Below are 24,355 nucleotides of genomic sequence, written 5' to 3'. Positions count from 1 at the left end.
AGAGCCCTCTAGACCTGTAGTAACACCCCTATAGTCACCTTCACCCTTGTGAGTCGGAGGCTGATGGGAAGTGACGTCGGGAGGTCAGAGTTGAGTTTTAGCCACAACAGCAGCCGTGTTAGGGATCGTTGTGCCTCATGTGAAATCATTCAGACCTGCAATAAAAGCCTGTTGTTCCGACGATCACATCTGGTGCTTGTGTGTCTCACCCAACATTACAGTAACATGACTGACACCTAGTGACCAGTGTACAATACTGCATATCATCGCAACGTCTTTGAATGCGTCTTCTGAGCACCTTATATTTGTATTTTACTTCATTTTGCCATTTGTATGCTTGAAAAGGCTTCATTTAGGCAAAATGTGCTTAAATATGCATATTTTGACTTAAAATAGGCCGCAGCCAACTACAAACCAGCAGGATTTATTAATATATTTTGGAAAACCCTGATAGAGTGAAGCTGCGAAATTCAAAGTGCAAAGTGGCGAGGGGCAACTGGCACCATGCAGTGTAGCGTACAAGCGTACTGGAGGGTGAAATTGCTACAACAAGGTACATGTTGTCAAGTGCGCACTGTTTTTGTCCATAGAGGCGCCCCCTACTGCTACGGCTGCAGGTGGCGGAGTGAGACGTACCTGAGTACATTGTGCCATTGACCTCCACTGAGACGGTGATGCTGGCATTGCCATTAGTTGAGATGCTCAGAGACATATCCTGCTGCTTCTCATCTATGGGGGAAAAAGACAAAAACCTTGCTTTCATGTGGACTTTTTGGCTAGCAACGCTAGTTTGATGATTTCTGAAGTGTATGGACCTCTGGGTGTGATGGCGGGGGCGCCCAGGCGCAGGTTCATGGGCATTTGTGAAGCCATGGCCAGCAGGTTGTGCTGGAAGGCTTGCTGCATGAGGCGCTGCTGCTCCTCGGCCAGGCGGGCCATCTTCCTCTCGGGCCCCTCCCCAGAGACGACGCCCACGCCGGTCTCCAGCTTCTCCCTCAGCTGCTCCAGCGTGGCGGCGCGTGCCAAGCCCGCCACCTGCTGCTGCCCCAAGGCCAACGCCATGGAGGGCCTGGCCGCCATGATGGAGGGAGTCAGGTCATCTGGGAGTGAAGGTAGGAGAATTTTCAAAGCCTTTATCTTGCAACTGAAAACACAATCGCCTTCCATCTCAGCAGCTGTTCGGCTCAGCTTGGGTTTGGATTGCTGTCTAATTTGAACATTCCTGTCATGTCAGGCAGGTAATGACAGTTATCAATAGGGTCAACGGGGGGGCCTTCAAAGTTAATGCAGCGTGGGAACCGTGTTATTAATCGCTTGTTCTTCTCTGCAGCCCCCAGGCCCACACCTGGACATACCACGCTCACTCCCCCACACTAAAACACCTCCACATGCACTGCGAGGGAGGGAACGCTAGTCAGCATGTTTCACCAAAGACGAGGACGCTCGATGGCCACCGTCTCACTAAAAAACTTTTTATTCACTTCTTCTAATGCCGGACTCTACAAGTATGCACATTTCTCACCTCAAAATACGACAACACACCAAAAGCGGTGCACGACATCAACGTAAAACAATGAAATTAGGGACGCTCCAATCAGGGCTTTATGCTGCCGATTCCGATATCCATCATCCAGGACTGAAATCACTTGATAGCGATCACATGGATTAATTATGCATTTTCCAATGTATTTATGAGTGCTGTTGGCCAGGGGTGCCGCATGAAGGGGAAAAGTCAACACACTTCTAAGGTCCCTTGACTGCCAGGGGACCCAAAAAATAGGTCATCACTGGGCATGTCCTGATCTACATTTTTTAGCTTCCGATCTGATCTTAAGGATTATTGTTTTTTAATAATAAGCTTTTGGTACAAACATGAATTTGTGGAACGGTTATGAAAATAGTTCTTCAAAACATTAAAAATAATGCAACCAAAGTATTGCTAACTTGACAGCATGACCAACAATATTCATCTACATTATAATCTACATTTACAAAATGTATTATAAATAAATAAATACATAAATAATCTATTTAGGTACCCATTGGTATTGAATGTCAAATCATTTATTGAATACACAAAGAAAACAAAATAATTTAATGTATTAGCAAATATTATATAACAATATATATTATATTCTGATGTCATATTAAAAATATGTTACATAAATTATAATGATCTATATTTTTTAATTAAATAGAATACATTTGCATGTCATAATTGACATTTAACGCCAATCATTTATTAAAACACACTATAGACAAATGTTTGTAAAAATGTTATAATTGTATAAAAAGTACCAAAAAAATGTTGTTTCAGCATATACCACTAGTTTTCATCATATCTTTTATTATTCTTAGAATACTTACCTTGAGTTTACCGCGTACAGTGTACAGCGTACAGTACTGTACATGTACGGTTAGAGATTGTTATCTGCACTTCTTTCTACGGGCAGCAGAGGGCGGCATTTTCAAATACAGAGTGGGAGCTCACTGGAACGCTCCATAGTCGAGTCCCGCTATTGCATAAGAAATCTATCGTGTTTCTAGTGGACACTCCCGCTATTGCATAAGAAATCTATCGTGTTTCTAGTGGACACAGGCCCTGTCTTTACGTGATATAAGATGTAAAACAACATATTAGGAAAGACTACAAGCACAAAAATAAACATTGTTAAATGAATAGCTCTCTGATCTCTGAGCATGATTATCTTGCACGTACGCAACTTGTTATTATAGCTACCTTTCTTCAAGGAGGATCCCGGTGAGGCCTGCAGGCCGTTGAGCGCCCCCGAGGTGCCGGCGGCCAGGGCGGAGAGGTGCATCTTGGGAGGCGAGAGGATGTGCGGAGCCGTGCTGGGCGAAGGAGAGAAGCGGAAGAGGCTGCTGCTGTAGCTGGGACGGCGGCCCTCGCGCCGGTTGCTGTCGATGGCCGCCTGCAACTCGCCCGGGGAGCTGAGGCCCTTCCTCTCGCACTCGTAGGGGTACAGATACTTCATGTACCTGGAAGATCACATGTCCATTAAACGCATGGAAACGTAACATGAAAAACACGCTGTGTGTGCTGACGTGAGTGGGGGAAATACGCACCGTCACGGCAGCGTTTTCCATACCATTACGGTAAAACGAATGTGCCGTGTTATGTATGCTGACTACATAATGGCGGCGGCAGCGCTCGAGGATCAATAAGACGCAAAGCGCCGGAGTCCATTAGATAAAGCTTGGCTACGCAGCATTAAAAATACATGAGGCTTCATTAAGGCGTCCTCGCTATAGTGGACCCTGTCCAAGAAGGTGTGACAATACACTCAAGGTTTTTTCTCCCCGGAGCTGTCAGTCAAACAGCCCGTCCTAGTCATGGTGAACTCTGACCCACATCACGCCAATAAATCAATGGCGATCAATGGGACTTGCGCGTGATGTCATGGAGGCAGGGATTGGATGTGAAACGCAGCGGAGGAAACAAAATGGCTACGGACGGACGGACACACACACACACATCACGTGTGTCACACAAAGACTAAAAATGTCAACAGCGCCTCTGCTGGTTCCAGCCGAGTACTGCATTTGTGTTTGCCTCGATTGCTCCAAGATACGATCAATTAGCAATCTACATAATTTGTAACAATCGATCGATTCTTATGCCAATCCTTACCATTTCTACACTGTGCATAGCTCTTTATATTCAATGTATATTATTTATTATGTATCATTGGATCACTATTATTTCTTCTAATTGGATATAAAAATAAATAGTATACATAAATATGAAATGCATAAAACACACTAAATCATAATAATAAATAAATGTGTTGATGTTGATTTATTGTTTGACCTCACGATAAAGCCATATACTCTACATGACATACTGTAGGTATTAACGTTCTATTTTGATGTATTATTTTGTTGTTACCATTTATTTCTAACCATACAATAGTTAATATACCAATTAAACAAATAAAACAAATGACCTCACAATAAAACACATTCATCAAAACCTATACATTAAATAGTTGTTAGTATTTTACTTTTATGCATTATTGTATTTATTTATATTATTTTACATGTATTTTTTATTTAATTTACATTAATTTATATAATTAATGTAAACTTTATAATGGTTAATATATAGAAATGACATAAATAATATACATAAATAAAAAATAAAACGTAACTGACCTGAAAATAAAGGAAATACATATGAATTTGCAACAAATAGCGTATTAATGATAAATGTTATTCATTTCTGATGTATTTTATTGTTATCATGATCTATATTAGGAATAATTCATATAATATATTTATGTTGAACTCCAGATAAAAGCCACTGGTGACCTCACGGGGATTGAGGCTCATTGTAGGCATGAATAAAAACCTAAAAACCTAAAACACCCACTGTGTGCGCAGGGTGAAGGCTGCACTGGTGATGGAGGTGGGCAGGTTGAGTCCCTTTGTGATTTCTCTCCAGATCTTCTTGTTGATCACCTCCACCAGACCTCCCTTCTCCGTCACCAGCTTGTAGAGCATGTAGAGGTCCAGGACCTGCTTGGCCATGATGGGAATACGGTTGACCGGGGTGCCTGTGTGGAAGAGGCGCGTTATTAAACATGAAATAAAGTCAAGCAGGTGATCTCAAAAAATGCTGTGATCGCAACTCAACAAACGCTAACAATGACAACTGGTGAAGTGCTTGATAGAGTTGTCAGAGCGTCCGGGACCCTGTTGAGACGAGCTTGACAGGCCCGTGTCCCGTTAAATTTGCCTTGAAAAGACATTAGCCCAGTTAAGGCAATCTGGCTTGACCTGGAAAAGGGGATTCGCCAAACAACACAAAGCAAAGCAGCTCGAGACTTTTGATACAGATGCATTAATCTTGTCAAGGGCTTATCTGCACTGAGGCTTGCAAGCAGCGTGCGGGACCAAAGGGGGGGGGGGGGGGGGGGGGGGGGGGGGGGGGGGGGGGGGGGGGGGGGCAAAACCTAAGCAAAAAGTGCAACAGTGTTCGGTGGGAAGCAGGAGGAGGGGCCTGGGATTGTGGCGACCTGCTAATCCACTGGCAGCAGCGGGTGTGGGGAGGGAGAAGGGTGTGACGGTGGGCTTCCACCCCCCCCCCCCCCCGGCTAGTCCAATGTAATGAAGCTCATTTAGAGGATTGTGCGACTAAATCCAACAGGCCCCCCTCCCCGCCCTTTGCTGCCCGGCACAGGCGACTCGCGCTGATTTGCCCGTGCGGTTAATGCCAGTCAATCCTTCAGCCCCTTAACCTGGAATTGGACTCATTAATGACTTTGGAGAATGAAGATTAGCCCTGATTCATTTTTGTTAAGTTAGCAACATATCTTTAAGCCACGTGCATGAGGGGCCTATGTGGACACGCCGCTGACCTCTACGCTAATTCTGGCCTCACTCTTGGAACTCTTTGACGCTTTACTTAAAACGCTTCTGGCCTGAAAGCAGACAAAACAGTCATGGAAGTGGCGCTTTTGAAAACAATGCGGTGACAGTTGGCATTAATCCGCATCGTATTTCTCCATATACAGTAAATCCCTGCCATTTGCGGGGGTTACGACAATTATTCTTAAAAGATATTGGCTTTTTGGAGTGTTCAAAGTAAAATGAAGACACCTTCTGTAGTGGAACACATTAGTCTCAACTAAGTGAGTGAGACACACACTTCCTTGTTCCATTACACAGCTTAGTCTGCTAGAAATGAGCAGCTCGTGATCAGTGAGCTAAAAGGTTTTTATTTTCCATCTTAACTCACAGCGTTGTGTTTTTGCAGATGAAATAAAGGCTGGTTGCAACGGACACACGTCACGGTGTTCAACTTGCTCTTTAGCCACATTTTCTGTCTGTTTTGTCTGTCACCATCAGCTTCCTTCTGTGTCCTCTGCGTGGGTGACGTAAGCGTTTCCTCAAGGCAGAAAAAAAAAAACTTGATTTTTTTGGAATCAAGGTGCTCGATTTGAGGAAGCATTGCACCGCTAGAAAAAAAATAAAAACTAAAAACACCTCTCACAGTTATTAAAATTAACTTTTACACCTTAAGAAGCATATTAGGGATATTTACACAGCAAAGACTATAAACACTATAAGCCTTGCAATCCTGCCTACAGTCGTGTTCCCAGCGTCACTCGTTAGCCCCAATGAGTGAGACATGAGACGCTTTTTTTCCCCCCCGCTGATGTTCAACAGCTGCCGTGGTCCAACCAGTCTGAGCAAAAGCTGTTGTAACTCAACACTTGATCAAACTTACGATTACGATTTGTCAGATCAAAACACGACCGATAAGACGAAAGACATAAGACTTCAAATTGTGATATTAGCGTCCACTTCACTACTTCCTGAATTTGCACTCAAAGCATCATAGGAACTGTAGTGCTTTCAGCCTAGCCTGGAATTGACGGTATTTAAAATTCAAAGCAGAGAAAAGAAAATAGGCGGGGAGCTAATATCATGGCCTCCACTTGAATACTCACTGCATCGCAGGGTGCACTGTTCACTTTATACAAATAAGCGCCTCCTTTTTTGACCTCAAGAGAAACAAAAAACAGATGGGAACCGTTCAAACACGCTAGTGTTCACACAAACGGACATTCAACAGTTGCTAACCAAAACAGAAGCACCTACCGGAGTACGTAAATTAAGTCACGTAGGGTATTTCCACCTTCCACTAGATTCTCGGACATTCCATGCACCAGCATTTTAGTAACCTCCGGCGAGTTAGACACCTAGACTAGACTTCTACTTCAACTGTTGCTGCCAGCCAACATGAACTAAAAATCCGCTGACATGTACACCTGGATACCTTCTAATGCAAATGCTTTTGGGCGAGCCTCACATAAAGCCAAAAGGGGACTAAAACATGAGCTCTTTGAAAATGACGCTGTCATCGTGTGTGAAAATATGTGTGTTCAGCATGAGCAAGTAGCACTTTTCCTCAGATAGCGACCTCCACTCTCACAGACGCCGTGTCTCAATTAACAGTCATTCACCTGAAACAAATAGCACCTGTCCGCACTTTTATTTCCCCTCAGGAAAAGCATGAAACAGGTGGCAGATGTCATTAAGTTAGTTCAAAGACACTAGGGTTCACATGCACGCGCACACACACACACTGATGTTAAACAGTTGCTAACCAAAACAGCAGCACCCACAGAGGCACCTAAACAGTCGTGTGGAGTCTGGTATCAAAGAAGATTTTGATGTTATGTGGACATCGGCGGGAAGTCAAGATGCCTTAACTATTCTTCAGCTTCACAACTAAAACATAAAGCCAGCCAGGGGACGACGACTCGTACACTACTTCTTGCCTCACCCTTGGCATGCTACTGGGGCCGTTTACGCTTTAATTGCAATGTTTTTAGGCCATACTCTTACACGACTGTGTTCTGGAGGCAAGCAGGAGGACCGGACACGTCTGGATAAACCGGTGAGGGAGGCAGGCTCTGTCATCGGCACTGAGCTGGACAGTCTGACGTGTGGCCGAGCAAAGGACACCGAGGAGGTTCCTTTCCATCACGGACCACCAGCATCATCCAACGCACAGCATCATCTCCCGACAGAAGAGCAGTTTCTGTGGCAGATTACTATCACTGCCCTGCTCCACTGATAGAATGAGCAGATGATGCCATCCCCCCGGCATATTACAGTTGTTTTTCCTTTGTTTTGGAGCCTGGTGGGGGAGTGGGCTCGCCTGTTCACACACACGTCATGTGTAGCGATGGCAATAAAAACACATTGTTTGGCCAATGCGCTTTCCTCTTCATTGTGCATGTGGAGGTTACAACAATAGGATTGCACAGCAGGCTGGAGAGGATACAAGCTAAACACAGCGAGAGCCTGCCATTGTTGTTGTTATTGTTGAGGGGTCTATACATGTGAATATAAGGTCTGCATGATGTCAACTGAATGCGTGGCTGCAACATATTCATATAGATTTGCTGATTCCCTTGTTTTTACGCTTGTTATTAATAATTACCTCTACAGTTCATAAAACTGGTAAAATGGTGACTTTTTGACCCTGGAACAAAATATTTCCTATTCTTTCCTATGAGAAATGTTTATTTCTTTGATATGCGAACAACCACTTCATAGAAAACGCCTCCCATCTATGAGTGCTAATCAAGATACAGTATTAATATTCATATTTCACCCAGAAGCGCGCCAACGTGTAGATAACATGCTTTAGCTTGTTAAAGCCGTGGCAGGAAAACACGCATCTAATCCGCCAAGCTAGTTAACACGAGGCTAAACAAAGCAGCCTGTTGCCAGGACACCAGTGTCCTTGGGAGGAAAAAAAACAAAAGTCATTAGAAAAAGACCGCCACATTGATATGATGGACAATGACAGTAGTGGCGACAGTACAGCATGTGCTAAATGTTGCATCATCTGGCCATGAAAACAAACCCCCGTCAGACTGAAAACGAGCTGTCGTTGTCTTTTGCGGCTGTTCCAGAAGGCGCGCGGCGCCGATCAAAAAGCATCAGGCGTGCTTGGCTGTCAGTTATTTGATGCCCCTGCCAGCACATCAATCCCGCATCAAACAATTAGTACAACTGGAGGGGTCAGAGATCAGCCGGGGTGGGGTGGGGGGTGGGGGTTATTGATGTGTGAATTAAAAGTGCAGGTCAGCAGGAAGCCATGTTTTTCATGCCCACCCTGAACCCGTGAACAATGAGTGGACAACAAATGACACAAGAGTGCTGGCCACCCCCCGCCCCAACCCACCACCACCACCGCAGCGGACAGCCAGCTGTGCTAGCAAGGCTTTTATTCACATAGCAGCGTGTTTGGTAGTAGTACCTTCTCAATACTATCAAAAGTATACTTTAGGGTAGTCAGTGCACAGCTTGTATAGCAGAATGGATTTACGATCAACACAGTCACTCTTGCCTAAAATCAAGCATGATGGTGGTAGCATCGCGGTTCGGGGCTGCACGAGTGCTGCCAGCACTGGTGAAGCTGTGGTCGGCTGAGGCGAAAGATGAAGTTCAACAGGTGCTTTGACACGGCAAAGAGGAGCACTTCTGGAGTTTAATGAGGCATAGCAGCGTGCAGCATATCATGCACTGTCTTCCTGAGAGAGACACCAAAGAATTCGGACTTCTGAAAAAACAAAATGTTGCTGATTTGAATTGTCAATTGCGACAAAACTAGCAACCCTTTTGCAGCCTTTTAGTGGGATGATCGTGTCTCACCTACAGTCCAGCATGGCTGGCGTCGCCGTGCGTGAGTGCTGCCGCCGCCGGTGGGCTACGGTTCGTTGAGGAAAACATGAACTCCGATATGTACTGTGACATTGTGGAGCAGAATCCAGACACGTGGCAGTTTTCCAACATGATGAGTCCAAACACTCCTCCAAGACGACAAGTGCCTCGCTGAGGAAGCTGAAGGTGGAGGTAATGGAGGGGCCACACCTGTGGGGCATCCTCGGGCAGAAAGAAGGAAGTTGGAGGAGCGCAAGGTGTCTACATCTACCAGCCACTCACTTCTAGTAGATAGTAAATCTATGCTGCTGTACAAGCTGCACACTGACTACTCTAAAGTACATTTCTATAGCATCGTCTGTTGAGAAGCGATAATAAAATGCTTCCTGAAACGTAAGGGTGAAATGTACTCCATGTGGTCAGATACTGTATATCGTGTACAGTATATCCTAAGTGGGGCGGTGCTGCGTTTGAAACTGAAGACGTCATTAATTAGTCAACACATGACAGCAAGGTTTCACATTTCAGCGTGCTGCCATCTCAATGTGCACCTTTAATAATTCTGTAATTGTCTTAAAAAAAAAAAAAAAAGCAACAGCTGTCCAGACGGTGCACAAGCCTCGATTGCCTTTGGTGTCCACAACATCTGCACCGCTTCCTACCCTGCAGATGCTTAAGTCTAACAAGCTTAATTAGAGCACTGCAAAAGAAAAAAAAAAAAGAACACCTCTTTTGATCACAGCAGCTCCTTCATCACACGCTGTTGGAATTGTTTCAACTTCTAGAGGAAGATGAGGTGACGTGGCGGCGCATGTTGAGGACAGGAGCAGAGCGCCAAGGCCCCGCAGGGCTCCCATGGCAAGCTATTGGCTATTTCATCTCTCTATAAAGCCGTGATTTGTCCACTCAGCTGCTCTCAGCCCAGCTGTAATTGGCTGCAGGCTTCACCTCCCATCATCCTTTGCCCCGCGCTGATTTCCCCCCAGGGACAGGGCCATCAGGAGCCTAGTGATTAATGGTACCGGGGGTCAGAGGTCGCTTGGGTGGGAAGTGCCATGGCTGAGGGCCCCCGTACCACTCCCTAAGTCCTTCCTCCGGCTTCCACTGTGAACACAAGCGCCACACGGCCACCGGCTAGACTGGTAATGATCAGCAGTGGAGATAGAGTCAGGTAGAAGTGGGGGGCGGGGGGGGGGGGGGGGGGGGGGGGGGGGGGGGGGGGGGGGGAGGTAGCAACGGTGATGCGAGTAGAAAAAAAAAAACTAGAAGACAAGATAGGATTATGGGCTACATGTCAAAGTAAACAGGACTGTTTTCAACCCTTAAGACTGGGGTGCCCAAATGACACCCCTGGGGAGATTTTGTGCCATCCGTTATTTATTTATTTATTTGTTTATTTGATCCATTTTGTATGTGTAGACTGACTCGGGGCGTCAGAGGATGCTCATTTTTACATGTGTCATCCTTGTTCCTTGAAGTAGCCGAAGATGGCAAAGCAACACAAAAAGTGACAACTGTTCCCAACCTCCCACTGGGAAGGCAATTTTTGTTCCCACATTCTTCTTGTGATAAATTCACAAAATGGACACGCGTGACCACTTTGATAACGCTGTCATCTGTACAGCAAACTTTTCAACACCATGAATAAAGAAAACGCAGCAACGAGACAGGCGATGGGTGATAGGAATCCCTTACCGGAGGGGGGGCTAGTAAACTGGCAGCTTGCCTATCCAGCCTGGTCCACATGTTCAGTTCAAAACTTGGGAGCGACCGACATTTTTGTAGCAGATTCCGACAAACACTAGAGAACTCCTGTCATGCACAGAGGATCTTTAACTCGTGTTTTGCAACAGGTTCTTAAAAATGGGTGTTTCTCACCTCAACACTCGAACAAAAATGGAGCTGAAGAAAGTTGCAAGTGGTGAGAAACACTACCGTCACTTAAATGTTCATTCATCCCTTTCATTTGTCATTGATGTGCATTTAGAAGTGGTTTAAAACGTGCTTTGTGTTAACATTTTTGAGAGTCAAGCTCTGATGGCATCACAGAAGGGCTGCAATGTTCTTGGTTCATGTACTGCTAGTTGTAGAAAAAGTTAAATAAGCCAATAAGTAAGTGAAAAAATTGCTGGGTTTTTTTTGTTTGTTTTTTTTTTTAATTGCAGACAGCAGTGGCACGACACAGTAGCGGCAGTGCGCCCTCCCATGCAGCCCACCACTACAGCTTTAAAAAAAAAAAATCATAGGGGAAACCCTGTTACACAAAATAAGAATAATAGGAAGGAAGAAGTCCAGTCCCCGGTCCTTAGCTTTCTGAAAATATGTCCCCCTCAAACAACTTTTGAATATCCCTGCCTTACAGTGCGGATGTTTAAAAGACACGCGGCATGTTTCTACACATTTACTAGCAGTGCGATGATGATGGATGAGATCGTGGCTACATTGGCTCATCCCCGACAGCGTTTGCAAGAATCATCAATTCTGGTCTCATTTGGCAGAGCGTCCACCGTAATCGAACACTTGCACTGCAGTCCCAGCCTTCCGTCTCAATTTGTGGACACTCACAAAAATAAGTAACAAGGTCATTTTATTTGACCCTTGACCTATTTTTAGCAGGAAACAGCTGCTCGCATTTAAAAGGGCCTTCCATACTAAATCAATTGGTCGCCCCTGACGCCAGCAGTGGTAAATGAAGATTCTGGCTGACTTCACATGACGGACATTGCATTTTTTTTGTTTTGTTTTTAAATAATTCAATGACAGAGCAACAGCTGTCCAACGCACAGGAAATTAATGTGTCACCGCGCGAGGCTGCAAGCGGCGTGAGCTTTCACAGCTGTCTACTAGCAAGCACGGAAACAAAAACAGAAGGAAAGAGGGGAAAGATCACGTGTTAACCGACATTCTTAGTTTTCTGAGATGTGTTGGGACAATTCTGTGGGGCTTGCCCTGTTAAGCACATTAACGAGAGGACAGGACGGACAATGAGGAGAGAAGGGGTATACAATCTGCGACGGGCTTTACAGCTTGTAGGAAAGAAGAAAGCAAGGAAGGATGCAAAGCGGGGAAAGAAAGGACGGAGGAGGTGTGGTAGCTGCCAGCTGGAGAAAGACTGGATTAGTGCTGTTAAAGGTGTCAGCCAGCATACACAAACAGCCCCTGGCTTTGTGAACTCATGTCTGAGGTCTTTCAGAGCACCCATGCCTTCCTCTTCCCTCCAGCCTGGACACCTAACCCAAACCCCAGCTATGTCACACTCCGTACTTCACACCACGTAATGCAACGTCTTGTCAAAGGAACTACTGCAAATGCTACAATTATAGCGGGGGCATTTATTTACTTACCTAAACCGCAAAGATTACAGGGCGTTAATTGAAAGCAGGCGATAAAAGAAGAGGCTGTTTTTAATATGAAAACGTATTATATGTAATGAGCTTATTTTGGAGTGCATGAAAAAGTGGTAAGGAAAACATAGCTCTCTTTGACCACATGGTCATTTATTAACGAGTACAGCAAGTACAGGAGTGACTTAGGCCCTGTCCGCACGGGAACGCTCCTGGGATTTATTTTATTTTATTTATTTATTTTTTGACGGGCTGGCAAAAATTGGCATCCAGACTGTGCCGGATAACTAAAACGTTACATCCGGATGGGAATGGATCAGAGTAAAAACTATGTAATCCAAAAGGCGCACCTACGTGTGGCGCTGTGAACAGACACGCAGACGGAACCACGTGACACACCAAACCATAAAAGAAGAAAGAACGTATAAGTCCGTTGTCTCCCGCTTTTCAAGACTTAAGAGAAGTGGAATTACTTCTGCGTGTCATTATGGAGTATAAGACAACAAAGTATCAGGAAAATTTTGACTTCTTTCCCCCCAGTATAGGAAACTGTCCGTGTTGGTCGTCGGTGTTCATGCGCTCACCTTGTTCATTCTGTTCAAAACCAAAATATTCCCACACTGATGGCTGAAACCATCGCTTCTGTGCCTTCATTCATGTTAGCCTGTGCTGCCTCACGAGGCTAACTGCTAGCACGCTGTATCAACTCACTAGTAGCCCCGCCTCCACAAAGAGGCCGAATGAGATGAGGGATTACTCTCTCTGTTCATTCCACTATAGAACCAACACGCAGACAGATGAGGATCCAGCTTGTGTGCCACAGAGAGACAAGCAGGTGAAGCACGTCGAGTGTCATAATTATCAACCTGTTTTTTTTTAAACGTTCTATTAAATTTATTATTTTAGCAATTATCGTGACAGGCCTAACAAAGTAGCACTGCCAATTACTGGCCTGGCATGCATATTACAGCAGCCTGCATGCAAAACTAGCACGTTTCTACTGCGTCTTTAACGTGTAATGGTCCTCGGAAGTCTGTCACTGTTTTCAAAATGGTGTTTTGCAGTCTTCAGATGTCCTGTTTTTTTTAAATGTCATCTTGTGGCTATTTGGGACAGTCTTCATCGGTGCCGCACAGACATTGACAGCAGAAATGAGGATCTGGGCTCCATATGTTACATGTTTACTTTCAGTTGGGCACAGCCTGGTTGTTTACGTTTACACATCAAGGCAGCATATTGATTGCCAGGACCCTGCTGTATGGCAGGGGCCATGTTTGCTTTATTTTTAATGCACGCTCAGGGACATAAAAGGTAAAAAAAGACCTCGAGTGCATGGAATTTGCTATCTATAGTGCAGGCTGCCACTTGCCGCACCAATTCATATCAAGTGTTAAGATACGCAGCCTCCACATAAGGTAAGTTAAATGTAACGTTACTCTATAGATACATTGCTATTCTAAGCATGTGGCCAAAGCCACAGCTGGTGGGGGTGGGGGGTACATGTGTACACACACACACACACACACACACACACACAGGGGATGGTCATCTAATTAAGTCCATATTATGTTGGTCGATATGCGCTGTAGCCTTGGCGCCATATGTTTCATTCCTATAATGTCAATAATGCAATTCGTGTGACGTGACAAAGGGACAAAAGGAGAGGGGGGGGGAAACCGGGACAGAAAATCAGCAACAGAAAAATGCTCATCCGAGAATGACATCAACAAGGTTTCAAGCGATTGCACATTATTTGCTTTAGTAATAATTCAGGGTGCATGAGAAAGTGGGAAGGCAAAGGTAGCTCTCTTTGAGCGCATGGTCATTTATTAAGAGGTACAGGGTGCCCCCTACATTTTTTTCCCCATCATTTCATAGTCTATAAACAGCTAATTCTCGCTCAAAAGACCTTAAAATTTTGATGAAAAAGTGACTGTGTTTGTGAAGAATTCATGAGCAATGAAAATGTAGTTTTTGTGTGAGAGCACACTCAAACATAGCCAAGGAGTCTGCAGCCTGCATTTTTTAGGAAATCCAATAAAAACGGGAAAGTAAATTTGGACGTGGCACAAAACATTCAAAGAGGAAGTCTGCAGAGCGAAGGGAGCTGGGCAACCACCAACATGTGTTGTGTTGCGTTGCGTTGTGTTACAGCTTAGAAAATCTACATCCGTTGGAATACATGGTTGGAATTTTGATAAATAAACCTTTCATTTTCCAGCATGAAGCCTATTTCATTAGTTTTGCCTAGGACAGGTGTGCCCAAACTTTCCCCCAACAAGGGCCACATCATGAAAGATATACCTATGCTAAGAAGCTATATACATTTTAAGAAAAATCATCACCTCAGCTTTGTCATACAAGTGAAAAAGCATATTATTTGCATGAATTTCAGTCTTTGCACTTTTTTTTTTAAAACCCATTTTTGTTGTGAGTTTTTTTTTCCCCAAAACTTTTTTTCTTAAATAATTTTGGAAATTTTCTTCTCATAATATTTTGACTTTACTGCCGTAATATTACTTTACCAATAAAAAAAAAATCACAACTTTATTCTTGTAAAATTGCAACTTTTGTCTGTTAACATTTTGACCTTATTCTCATAAAATTACAGCCATTTTCCCCCTCAACTATTTCTGTTTTCTTTTTGTAAATTTCGTTGAAATTATGACTGTACAGTGTTCCCTTGCATCATGGTTCACCTTTCGCAGATTTTTTTTGTACTTTTTTTTTTTTCTCTCCAGTATATGAACGCTGGTAGAGGCCGAGCCTGACCCTTTAAGAAGAATTGCAATGTGGGGAATTCTGTGCTTCGGTTCGGTTGCTCTTTCTATCCTCTCTCTTTTCTATGCACCCTCCATTGTCTTCTGCATCCTGATTGGCTGTGCTGTCTCTTGTTGTGGTCATGCCTAGCAAACTAGCTAACCATGTGAGCTGCTTGCTAACCGCCAACACTGTCAACAAATCAAGAACCAGAAGAAGCTAACGGCGTGTGACACTGAACACTGTATCTCATAATATCACAACCTCATTCTCGTAAAATTATGACTTTTTCCTCGTTAGATTCCAACATTTAATACGTTTAATATTTAAACTTCATTCTTGTAAAATTACTGCAGATTTTCTATTTTTGCTGCTGTTGTTTTATTTCTTGTTAATTTCTATTTTCAGAATGTGCCGCGGGCCACAAATGGCCCCCGGTCCGCACTTTGGACACCCCTGGCCTACGACATGCCATGACTCAGATATTCGTGTTTCAAAGGATGTCGACATGCTTTGGGACACAATGTACATATTGCACAACACAGCAGCAACAGAACTCATGTTGTAACGGCAAGGCTGCAATCTGCTCAGCCAGCATTAACAGCGCAGATGAGGTGACTAAACAGTGCGGCAAGTATAACACGCATGACTTTCACAGCGCCAGCTGAGTAGCAGCAATCTACTGTTTGAGGCGTCTTCCCTAGAGGGACTTTTTCCTTGCCTCTGCCGCCAAGTGCTTGCTCATGTGGGATTCGGTTGGATTTCTTTTATGTGTGAGGAGCGTGGTGTGTAAAGTGCCTTGAGATGAACTTCCATAAATACAATTGACCTGACTTAAAGGAAAACTGCACTTTTTGGGGGGAATTTTGCCCATCATCCACTATCCTTGAAACATGAACCCATATGACCTGCAATGTTAGCTGGCTCGTGCCAACTGGTTTTCTCTCCCTAGAACGCACAGAAAAGGGAAAGAAATATATGATCGTGTTTCACATAAGCATTGTGGATGATGGGCAACATTAAAAAAAAAAAGTGCAGTTTTCCTTTAAAGCGTGGATGTTGAGCACTCGTGAGACATCTTGGGGAGTTCATTTTAAAAAAAGCTACATCAGGAGTTTGCCTACAGCCACAGCTGTTAAAGCCAATGTTTGCACCAATTAGAGACTCTAGCGTTTTTTTTTTTTTTTTTTTGCTTTTGTGGCTCAGCAACAGAAAAGGCTCATGTAAGAATGAGAGCACGTCTGGCGCGAGTTGCTTGCTTTTTGCAGGGCTGATGCAAGGAGAGATCATTTACCCTGAGAGATGTCGATCTGTTTCTTTGTCCCTTTCCTTTGCTCTCAATTTAAAGAGCAAATACACAAAGGGGGTTGGGGGTTGAGGGGAAAGGCAAACATTCAGTGATAGATAAGTCGGCAGAAGCCACTTTTTCCCCTCTGAGAGTGGCTTGCTTCTCAGCAAGAGTTATTACCTCGAGGAAGACAGCCAAGACATGAAAGGAGCTGTAGTCCGCTCGCTGTCAACGACTCTTACAGCCCGTAGTGGAAAAAATACTGGCGTGGCTCCAAACAAAAGTCAGAAGTCGTAAATTTAACCGGAGGGTTGGGGGTGGAGCGCTTGTTCACAAGCCGGGGAGGTTGTCAGATGGCTAATAATGACACTATTATTACTCCATGTTCACGATTACAATATTGTCAAGTGCAATATGGCAATAAATCTGGATGTAGTGCCACGCAGACGCAGCTTTACTGCATTTGTCATAAAGCAACTTCAAACAGAAGCAGAAACGCACTGTACACAGTGTGCAGCTCCTACCACACAAAGCTTCCACTGTATCATAAAACTGTCTTCGCCGGGCGTGAGAGCAGCCCACGCCGTGTCGATCCGCGTGACAAGTGTTATACGTTGTTACTCTCAGCCTTCGCTTTATTAGGATTGGGTGTCAAAAGCTTGCAAGCAGGCATGCGTGGTAACACGTGACGGTTCGGGGACAAAACAGAAACATTACCATCAGTGTTTTGTTTTTTGGCCTGCCCAAATTGGAGGAACCCAAACACAGAGAGTAGTAGTAATAGTAAAGAAACAAAATGCACAACATAAAAATTGCTTCGCTTTTGTGTCAACTGAAATGTTTCATTGGATTAATGAATCATGATGAATCCCTCGGGATGCACAATATTACCATAATATACCCTAATATTACCATAATATACCCTAATATTACCATAATATACCCATGACGTCCTGCTTCTCATACCGACAACCAACTTAACTTTTCTATTACTTTTTTACAGTCAGACCTAACTGTAGTTTGTGCACACCTGGAGGGAAGAACCACTCAAAATAAGTCGGATCTGACAAACTATCTGTACATTTGTCTTTGCCAAATATCATGACATCACTACTATTAACAAAACATTAAAAATAATGTACTGGTGGCTCAGAAGTACAAACGGTGGTTCCAAGGGGTTTGCTAGCCGATAACAGCTGGTATCGTTAACGATGCTAAAGGGCTGCTAATCCAGTACCAATGTTTCCGTGATGAAATCACAGATCGCTTTAGCCCTCGGGTCATCTCTGGCACACCGTACTTTTCAAACTGCTTTAATAACACAATCATAAATATATAAACATTCAAACTGCTAACAGGTAATTTGCCAATAAATACAGTTTAAAAAATAAAATACATAATTTACAAGGTTCTTTTTAGGAAACCTTTAGGAAAATGATTATGTTATTTTTAGGAAATGATGGTTCCTTATTGGCTGAAGTGCAGCATTTCACCGGGAATGCTGAGCGTTCCCAACCGGACACTCTGGCTGCACTTTTTACAGAGCAGATGCTTAACTACATCACGCGATGGTTACACTTCCTGTCCCTCGCTTCATGTGTACCGTGTGGGAAGTCTGTACACCTCCTGCACCGTACCGAGAAATCCGATTACAAATACACGCACGGTTACGCCCGTAGTAACGCTGCAACCACTCGTGGTTCTTGTTCAATACTATCAATGTAAGACGTGCTGAAAGAAAAAGAGAAACACGACTCCTCCTCCACGGGTCATGAAGACGGGTCACCTGGCCAAATAGAGGAGGAGGAGGAAGGGGATTGAAAAAGGTTGGATGGCGCGAAAAGTGAGATGGCCTCTCTCTTTGAGTGTAACCCAACCACCCCACCCCCACAACTCATCCACAGAGAGCAGGCAGGATCAACTGACCGGACCCCCATCAAGCAAGAGTGGCGGATATGGAGCCTGTCGAATGATTGATGGGTGCACGGGAAGATGATTGGTCAAGCACAATTCCAAACACACTGCACGGACAACTACTGAATAGGGTTGGGTATCGCTTACATATGATCTGATTCCGGTGCCAAATTGGTCATCTGAAACGGTGGCTTGCCAATGCCATAGAAATTTTGTCAAAAATAAAAAATAAATAAAGTTTATTTTTACGGAATTTTGCGACATGTGAGTTGAATTGAACTCATTCAATACCAAAGACGCAGTTATACGTTTTTATCAACCCAAACGCCCGAGCCCAACAACGTATTTATACGCCTCTTACGTTGTTTTGCACGACAGGCAAAAGGAGGTGATGATGCAACTCCTCACCAATGGATTAGGCTTGAGAGCAATTTGAATGCCATAAAAACGGCCACTAGGTGGCAGAAGTGCATCATGGGAGGAAGGAGAAACACACATGATAGGAAGCACACGAAAGAAAATGACGTATTGTAGGGAAATTCTAAGACACACACACACACACACACACACACACACACACACACACACACACACACACACACACGTGAGTACATACACATAGTGGAACTGGGCTATGTTAAATTCCAAATGTGAAAATTGTAAGTAGTTCATGGCGTTATATTTGTAAATAAATTATTTTACGTAAAACAACCCCTTTTTTGTGTTGTTTATGTTGGTATAGTTGTTCACATATTTGAGCTGTCACAAAAGCAACAAATACTTCTGTTACAGTGGAAGTTATGCTGTATGTTGTCACAAAAAGCTGGTTTTAACCTTTTTTAGTCAGGAACTGATATTTTCCTGAAACTCACCTGATGTTCTACTGCTGATTACTAAGAACGGAAAAAGGTAGAAACAAACTTTTGTTTTCTGATGAAAGACAGGAGTCTAATGTTTCTTTTGGTAGGTTCCATGTTTGTATAGCCATAGAACACAATCCTCTGTGTGCTTGGAAGATCAGTCAAAATGAAGGGGTTATCTTTTGAGAAATGGCAGGGATTGAATGAGATAAATACCTCAATAACAGAAATACACTCATAAGTAAGTTGCAAATTCAGCAATATGAAATAAAATTCACAACAGATTGTCATAAATATCACAGCAAAACCAGCAGCAGATACATAACTGCTCGTGTGCAATTTTAAGATGTGTAGCAAAGCCTACTTTAAAACGGATCTACGTGCAAATATATCTGTCCACATAAAAACACTCACCAGCTCTGACGTGAAATGTGGCCTGGAATAGCAACATCATCTGTCTGGGAGCACATTTTGACGCCTGTGTGTGTATGTGTGTGTGTGTGTGTGTGTGTGTGTGTGTGTGCGTGCGTGTGTGTCTGTGTGTGTGACTATAATGACATATTTGATTGAAATGAAGCGTAGAACATTTTAAAAATCCAAAAAGCCCAGGATACGACATGAATGAATATTATAATGAAACAAGGCATTGCATGGATTGATATCAGCGCACGTAAAGCAACAACTTCAATTGAATTAAATGAGATTTTACCCGCAGACAAACCCTGAGGGCTGAGCTTTGACAGTCTTCACTCATGTCCGAGTTCTCCAAAAGAGCCCGTCTTTAAGGACAAACACCTAAGTTTCGTATGAGCTTTTTGAGATATGCGTGCATATTGCTGGAATGCCACACAAGGACAAGGCAGTGAAATGCAACACCTTTTGTGCTGGGAGGAGGAGAAAAGACCAACATTCCTGACTGGGGACGGCGTGTCATTGATTGCATACGTACGTACGTTGAGGAAATTCAGTTACTTCACCCGGCAGCCATGTTTGAAGGTAACCAAGGTCGTTTGCCTGTAGCCAGTTATGCATGAAATTGCACAACAGGCTGATGTGCAAGTTGTGTGCCAACAGTGAACGCACAATCCATATACACTCTGTCTGAACTTGTCACGTGCTGTGGTGCGTTGACTAATTATTGTTTAAGGTGTCTAAACGTAGCCTTCAATGGTTAGCTGTCAAATGATTCCTTTTTTTTTTTTTAAATCAGATTAATCAGTTTTCAAATTAACCACGATTAATCACTAGGGATGCACATTTTTTTGTCAAAATGTAAAATTTACTTATTGTTTTTTTATCGTATTCAACCACAACACAGCATGGGTTGATCCACACTGACGGACTGTCAACATAAACAAGACCAACTTAAGCTGTAACGTCGCTCAATAAAATGTCATTTTTGACTTTGAATACAGTACACAAGCGTAGATAGTAGGGATGGCAGTGTACACTTTAGTACAGAACATTCGGTCCGGTACAGACAGGTTCAGGAAGTACAGCTGTTGCCATAAAGTATACAGTAGTCACGCATTTACTCTGCGTTTTTAAAATCATTTTACACCAAAGCCAAGCAGTTTTATGGTTTGTATTTTGCTATTTTAAAACGAACCAAACCGTGACTTTAACATTGAGGTACATTCCGAACCGTGATTCTGGTGTCACCTCTACTACACACATATCCGACCAACAGTGTGCATGACCTCCGCTCTATATTTACGCCCGTCCTGAAGACGGAGAGAGACAAAGTAACCCAATAGCTCGGCCTTGTAAACAGCCATCTGTGATATATTGAGAAAATGTCAAGAATGTCACAGCGACATGACGGTGGTGGTATGTTTGACTCACAATGGAGGGAGGGGTTACGGAGCTTTACTGTCAATTTCTTTCCACAAGGTAGAAAAACAGGTAACCACCATCTCCGAAAAGAAGGTAGACATTCAGCATACAGTTTAAATGGAAACACGCATTGTAAAAATGCTAACTGAGATATCAACCGATATAATCTGAGGCTGCCACCGCGGTCGCTCGTCAGACCGGTCAGACTGGCCTTCACAATCCTGCTTTTATTGAAACGAGCAGCTTCAATCAACGCTCTGACAGATGAAGCCATCAGCTGAAGAACCTCCAGTGAGTCCCACGCAGCAACGGTCAATACAAGAGACATCAGCTGCTATGTAACCCCAGGAGAAAGAAAGGCCGATATGTTTTGTTTTGTTTAAAAAAAAAAAAAAGAAAAAAAAAAAGAAAAAAATCAAGGGATCGAGTGCAGGTGCAGCTATCCAAATTTTAACTGCCATCAATGGTAATTAGTTTTGCCATTTGGAAGCCATGGCAGTCAGTCATTCATTTGCCCTTCCGGCATTTAGCCAATGCTATTATGCAAAGTAGCTTCAAATGACATTTTAGGACTTTTTTGTGGCTGGAGAATGCAAAATGACAGATACTGTAGATATAGTGAGACATCAGGAACATAACATTAAAAAACAAACAAGAAAAACTACAAAACAAAGAAAATTATGACATCTAAAATACCCCAAATAAATGATCAAAAAAACCCTTTAAATATACTCTACATACAAATAAAAAATAAACACCTGCCCCAAGTTGTGAATTACTATTATTATGAATTAACTTTTTCTCTTCATTGCTTCCTGTGAAGCGCCTTTTCACCATCTACAATTAAAGTGCTCTGTACAGTAAAACCTTGCTATTAATATCATTAATGAAAATAAAACAAAAAATAAACACCAAAATTCCTGCAAAATGTCTTCCAGTATCTACAAAAGTGCTATATACAGTAAAACCCATGTATTATTATTAAAAATAAAAGCTAATAAAACACATTTAAATGTACTATTTCTCCTCATTCCTTCCCGCAAAATGTATCTATAAAGGTAACATATATGGTAAAACGCAGGTATTGTTATATTATCAACAAATTTAATAAAATAAAACAAAAATGTCAAAGGCGGGGTGACATTTAGCATGCTTTTAAATAGTTGTGTTTATTTATTATAATTTGGATTTTTTTTAAAAGAGGTAAGTTAACTGGCCCGACATAACCGGTTTATCGCCTCAATCACACGGCAAATCCCAAACAACAAATCACAGCGAGCGGATTGGCATCACCAAATTTAACATCCCCGTCTTCCCGCCCCCTCAAATCAAGCGGCTTGTTTTCCATTAGGCCCCTTTGCACTCAGGGCTCGATCTGTTGCTGTTTGTACGCAGCACTGCTGCCGAGTTGCACTGGAAGTGAGCTCAGGGCTATTGTACCGCTGTAGGGCTCCTCTGGGGGCTGTAATGCATTTCATGCCATCTATCACAGGGGTGTGGAGGACAGGAAGCATTGCTTTAAGAACACACACAGGACGCAGATGCAGGAGAGAGAAGGTGGGGGGTGGAGATATGCAGAGATAGCATAAGTATGAATCACAGAGGTTTCGTGTGGCCGCAGGTTAATGCAGCTCAAGTCAAACACGCAGAAAATGTTAGCGTTCAAAGTCAAAATTAGGCTTCAGATTTGTTTTTCTTCTTACTGCAAGGACCAATCTCATGAATTTAGCGCTCACTAGCGTCAATGGTCGGCCTTAAAACCTGTTAAAAATGTCCAGGCAAAGTTTTAAGTACAGTATAGCCATGTGTGTAAAATATAAGCTTCATGTCGAAAAGTAAAGACGCTAAAACTCTTGGATGATGACTGACAAATGTGAAAGTAAGTTTCACTTGTATTGTGCGTAATGCGAAACGAAAAACCTGTAATTAAAAAAAACTTAAAATCAACGTTCATTTTGATATGATAAAGTATCAGCGCATATGGTAATGTTGGACCATAAAAATAGCATGAATCAAATGAATTTGCACATTTCAAATTAAATTGTCTCTTAGCACTTATGGAAGAAATGTAAAAAACACGCATGCACGCACAAGTTAATCCTTTGATGTCTAATCAACTGAGGTTTCGTGAGGTACAGTATGTGGCGGTCTAGCGTGACCTCATCAAAGACGGTGGGCCCAACTGTGAACCTAAGTGCGACTTTAAAAGGAGTATTTTTGACGATTTCCGTCGAACAACTTGGACAACTGCAGGGGTGTTTGACTTTAGAGGTTCTATGGTATTCAACACCATGACTGAAGGGGTAGAAAGTGGATTTGAGGTGATGATTTTTAGGAAACATCACGTCTAATGTATAACGTAACAATCCAGAGGAAAACTACCCTCATTTTGATGACAAGTAACTCCACGCATCATGATGGAAAAAGTATGGATTGAAGCCACTGAATTGCAAGTGCTTTCGGGGGCTATCCACACACAAACGTTTTCAGTATTTTATCCTTACAGCCTTTCATCTACATGGAAACGGCGTTCTGAGTGCCCTGAAACGGAAAAATCTCAAAACGCCGGCTTGTTGTTTCCGTGTAGACAAGCAACCCGCGTCTTTCTGAAAACGATGACGTTGCCGACTCGTTGCACTGAACATTTCGACTGGCATGACTCGTCTCAATCGACACTCTCCTGATATTTTGTTGTCTCAAACTGCAACATGACTCGCAGAAGTAATTGTTCCACTTCATCGTGAGTCTGCACGATCATGGGAAAGCGGGTGACGGACTTTCGCGCATGCGTGAGTTCTTGGCTTTGGTGTTGCGTGGACCGTGACTGGCACAGTGTGGATGCAATTTTTTTTTTTAACTGGCCACAAAAAATTCCCAGGAATGTCTCCTTAATGCGAGTCAGCACCGCTCATGTTCTTTATTCTCTTAAAGGGATAGTTGGGATTTTTTGACATGAAGTTGTATGACATCCCCATCAGCAGTGTAGTGCATCAACAATGCCCTACCCCCCACTTCTTCCCGTGAGCAGAGTTCTGGTTGGATTTTGGTTGGAACTGGCTGGGCCGCTGAAGTAAAGAGTTTGAAGAAGAAAACTCTCGCGTCGCAACGCTCTGTGGAACACATACACAACAAATTCACTTATCACG

General features: G+C 43.2%; 1 protein-coding gene across 1 annotated transcript in view; it reads right to left on the bottom strand.

Annotated features, from left to right (window-relative positions):
* LOC129178430 (AT-rich interactive domain-containing protein 3B-like) overlaps positions 1-24,355 on the bottom strand; it is an 85,421-nt gene that overhangs the window by 5,491 nt on the left and 55,575 nt on the right. The window contains exons 5-8 of the mRNA XM_054770678.1: positions 4,394-4,577; positions 2,741-3,000; positions 816-1,100; positions 637-729 (exon numbers count right to left, since the gene is read on the bottom strand). Coding sequence (XP_054626653.1) covers positions 637-729; positions 816-1,100; positions 2,741-3,000; positions 4,394-4,577 — 822 coding nt within the window. The remainder of the gene's footprint in view (positions 1-636; positions 730-815; positions 1,101-2,740; positions 3,001-4,393; positions 4,578-24,355) is intronic.

Source organism: Dunckerocampus dactyliophorus, chromosome 3, assembly GCF_027744805.1.
Source record: "Dunckerocampus dactyliophorus isolate RoL2022-P2 chromosome 3, RoL_Ddac_1.1, whole genome shotgun sequence".
Classification (NCBI taxonomy): Eukaryota; Metazoa; Chordata; class Actinopteri; order Syngnathiformes; family Syngnathidae; genus Dunckerocampus; species Dunckerocampus dactyliophorus.
Note: the sequence above shows the minus strand (reverse complement) of the source record. Positions and strands in the feature narration are given on the sequence as shown.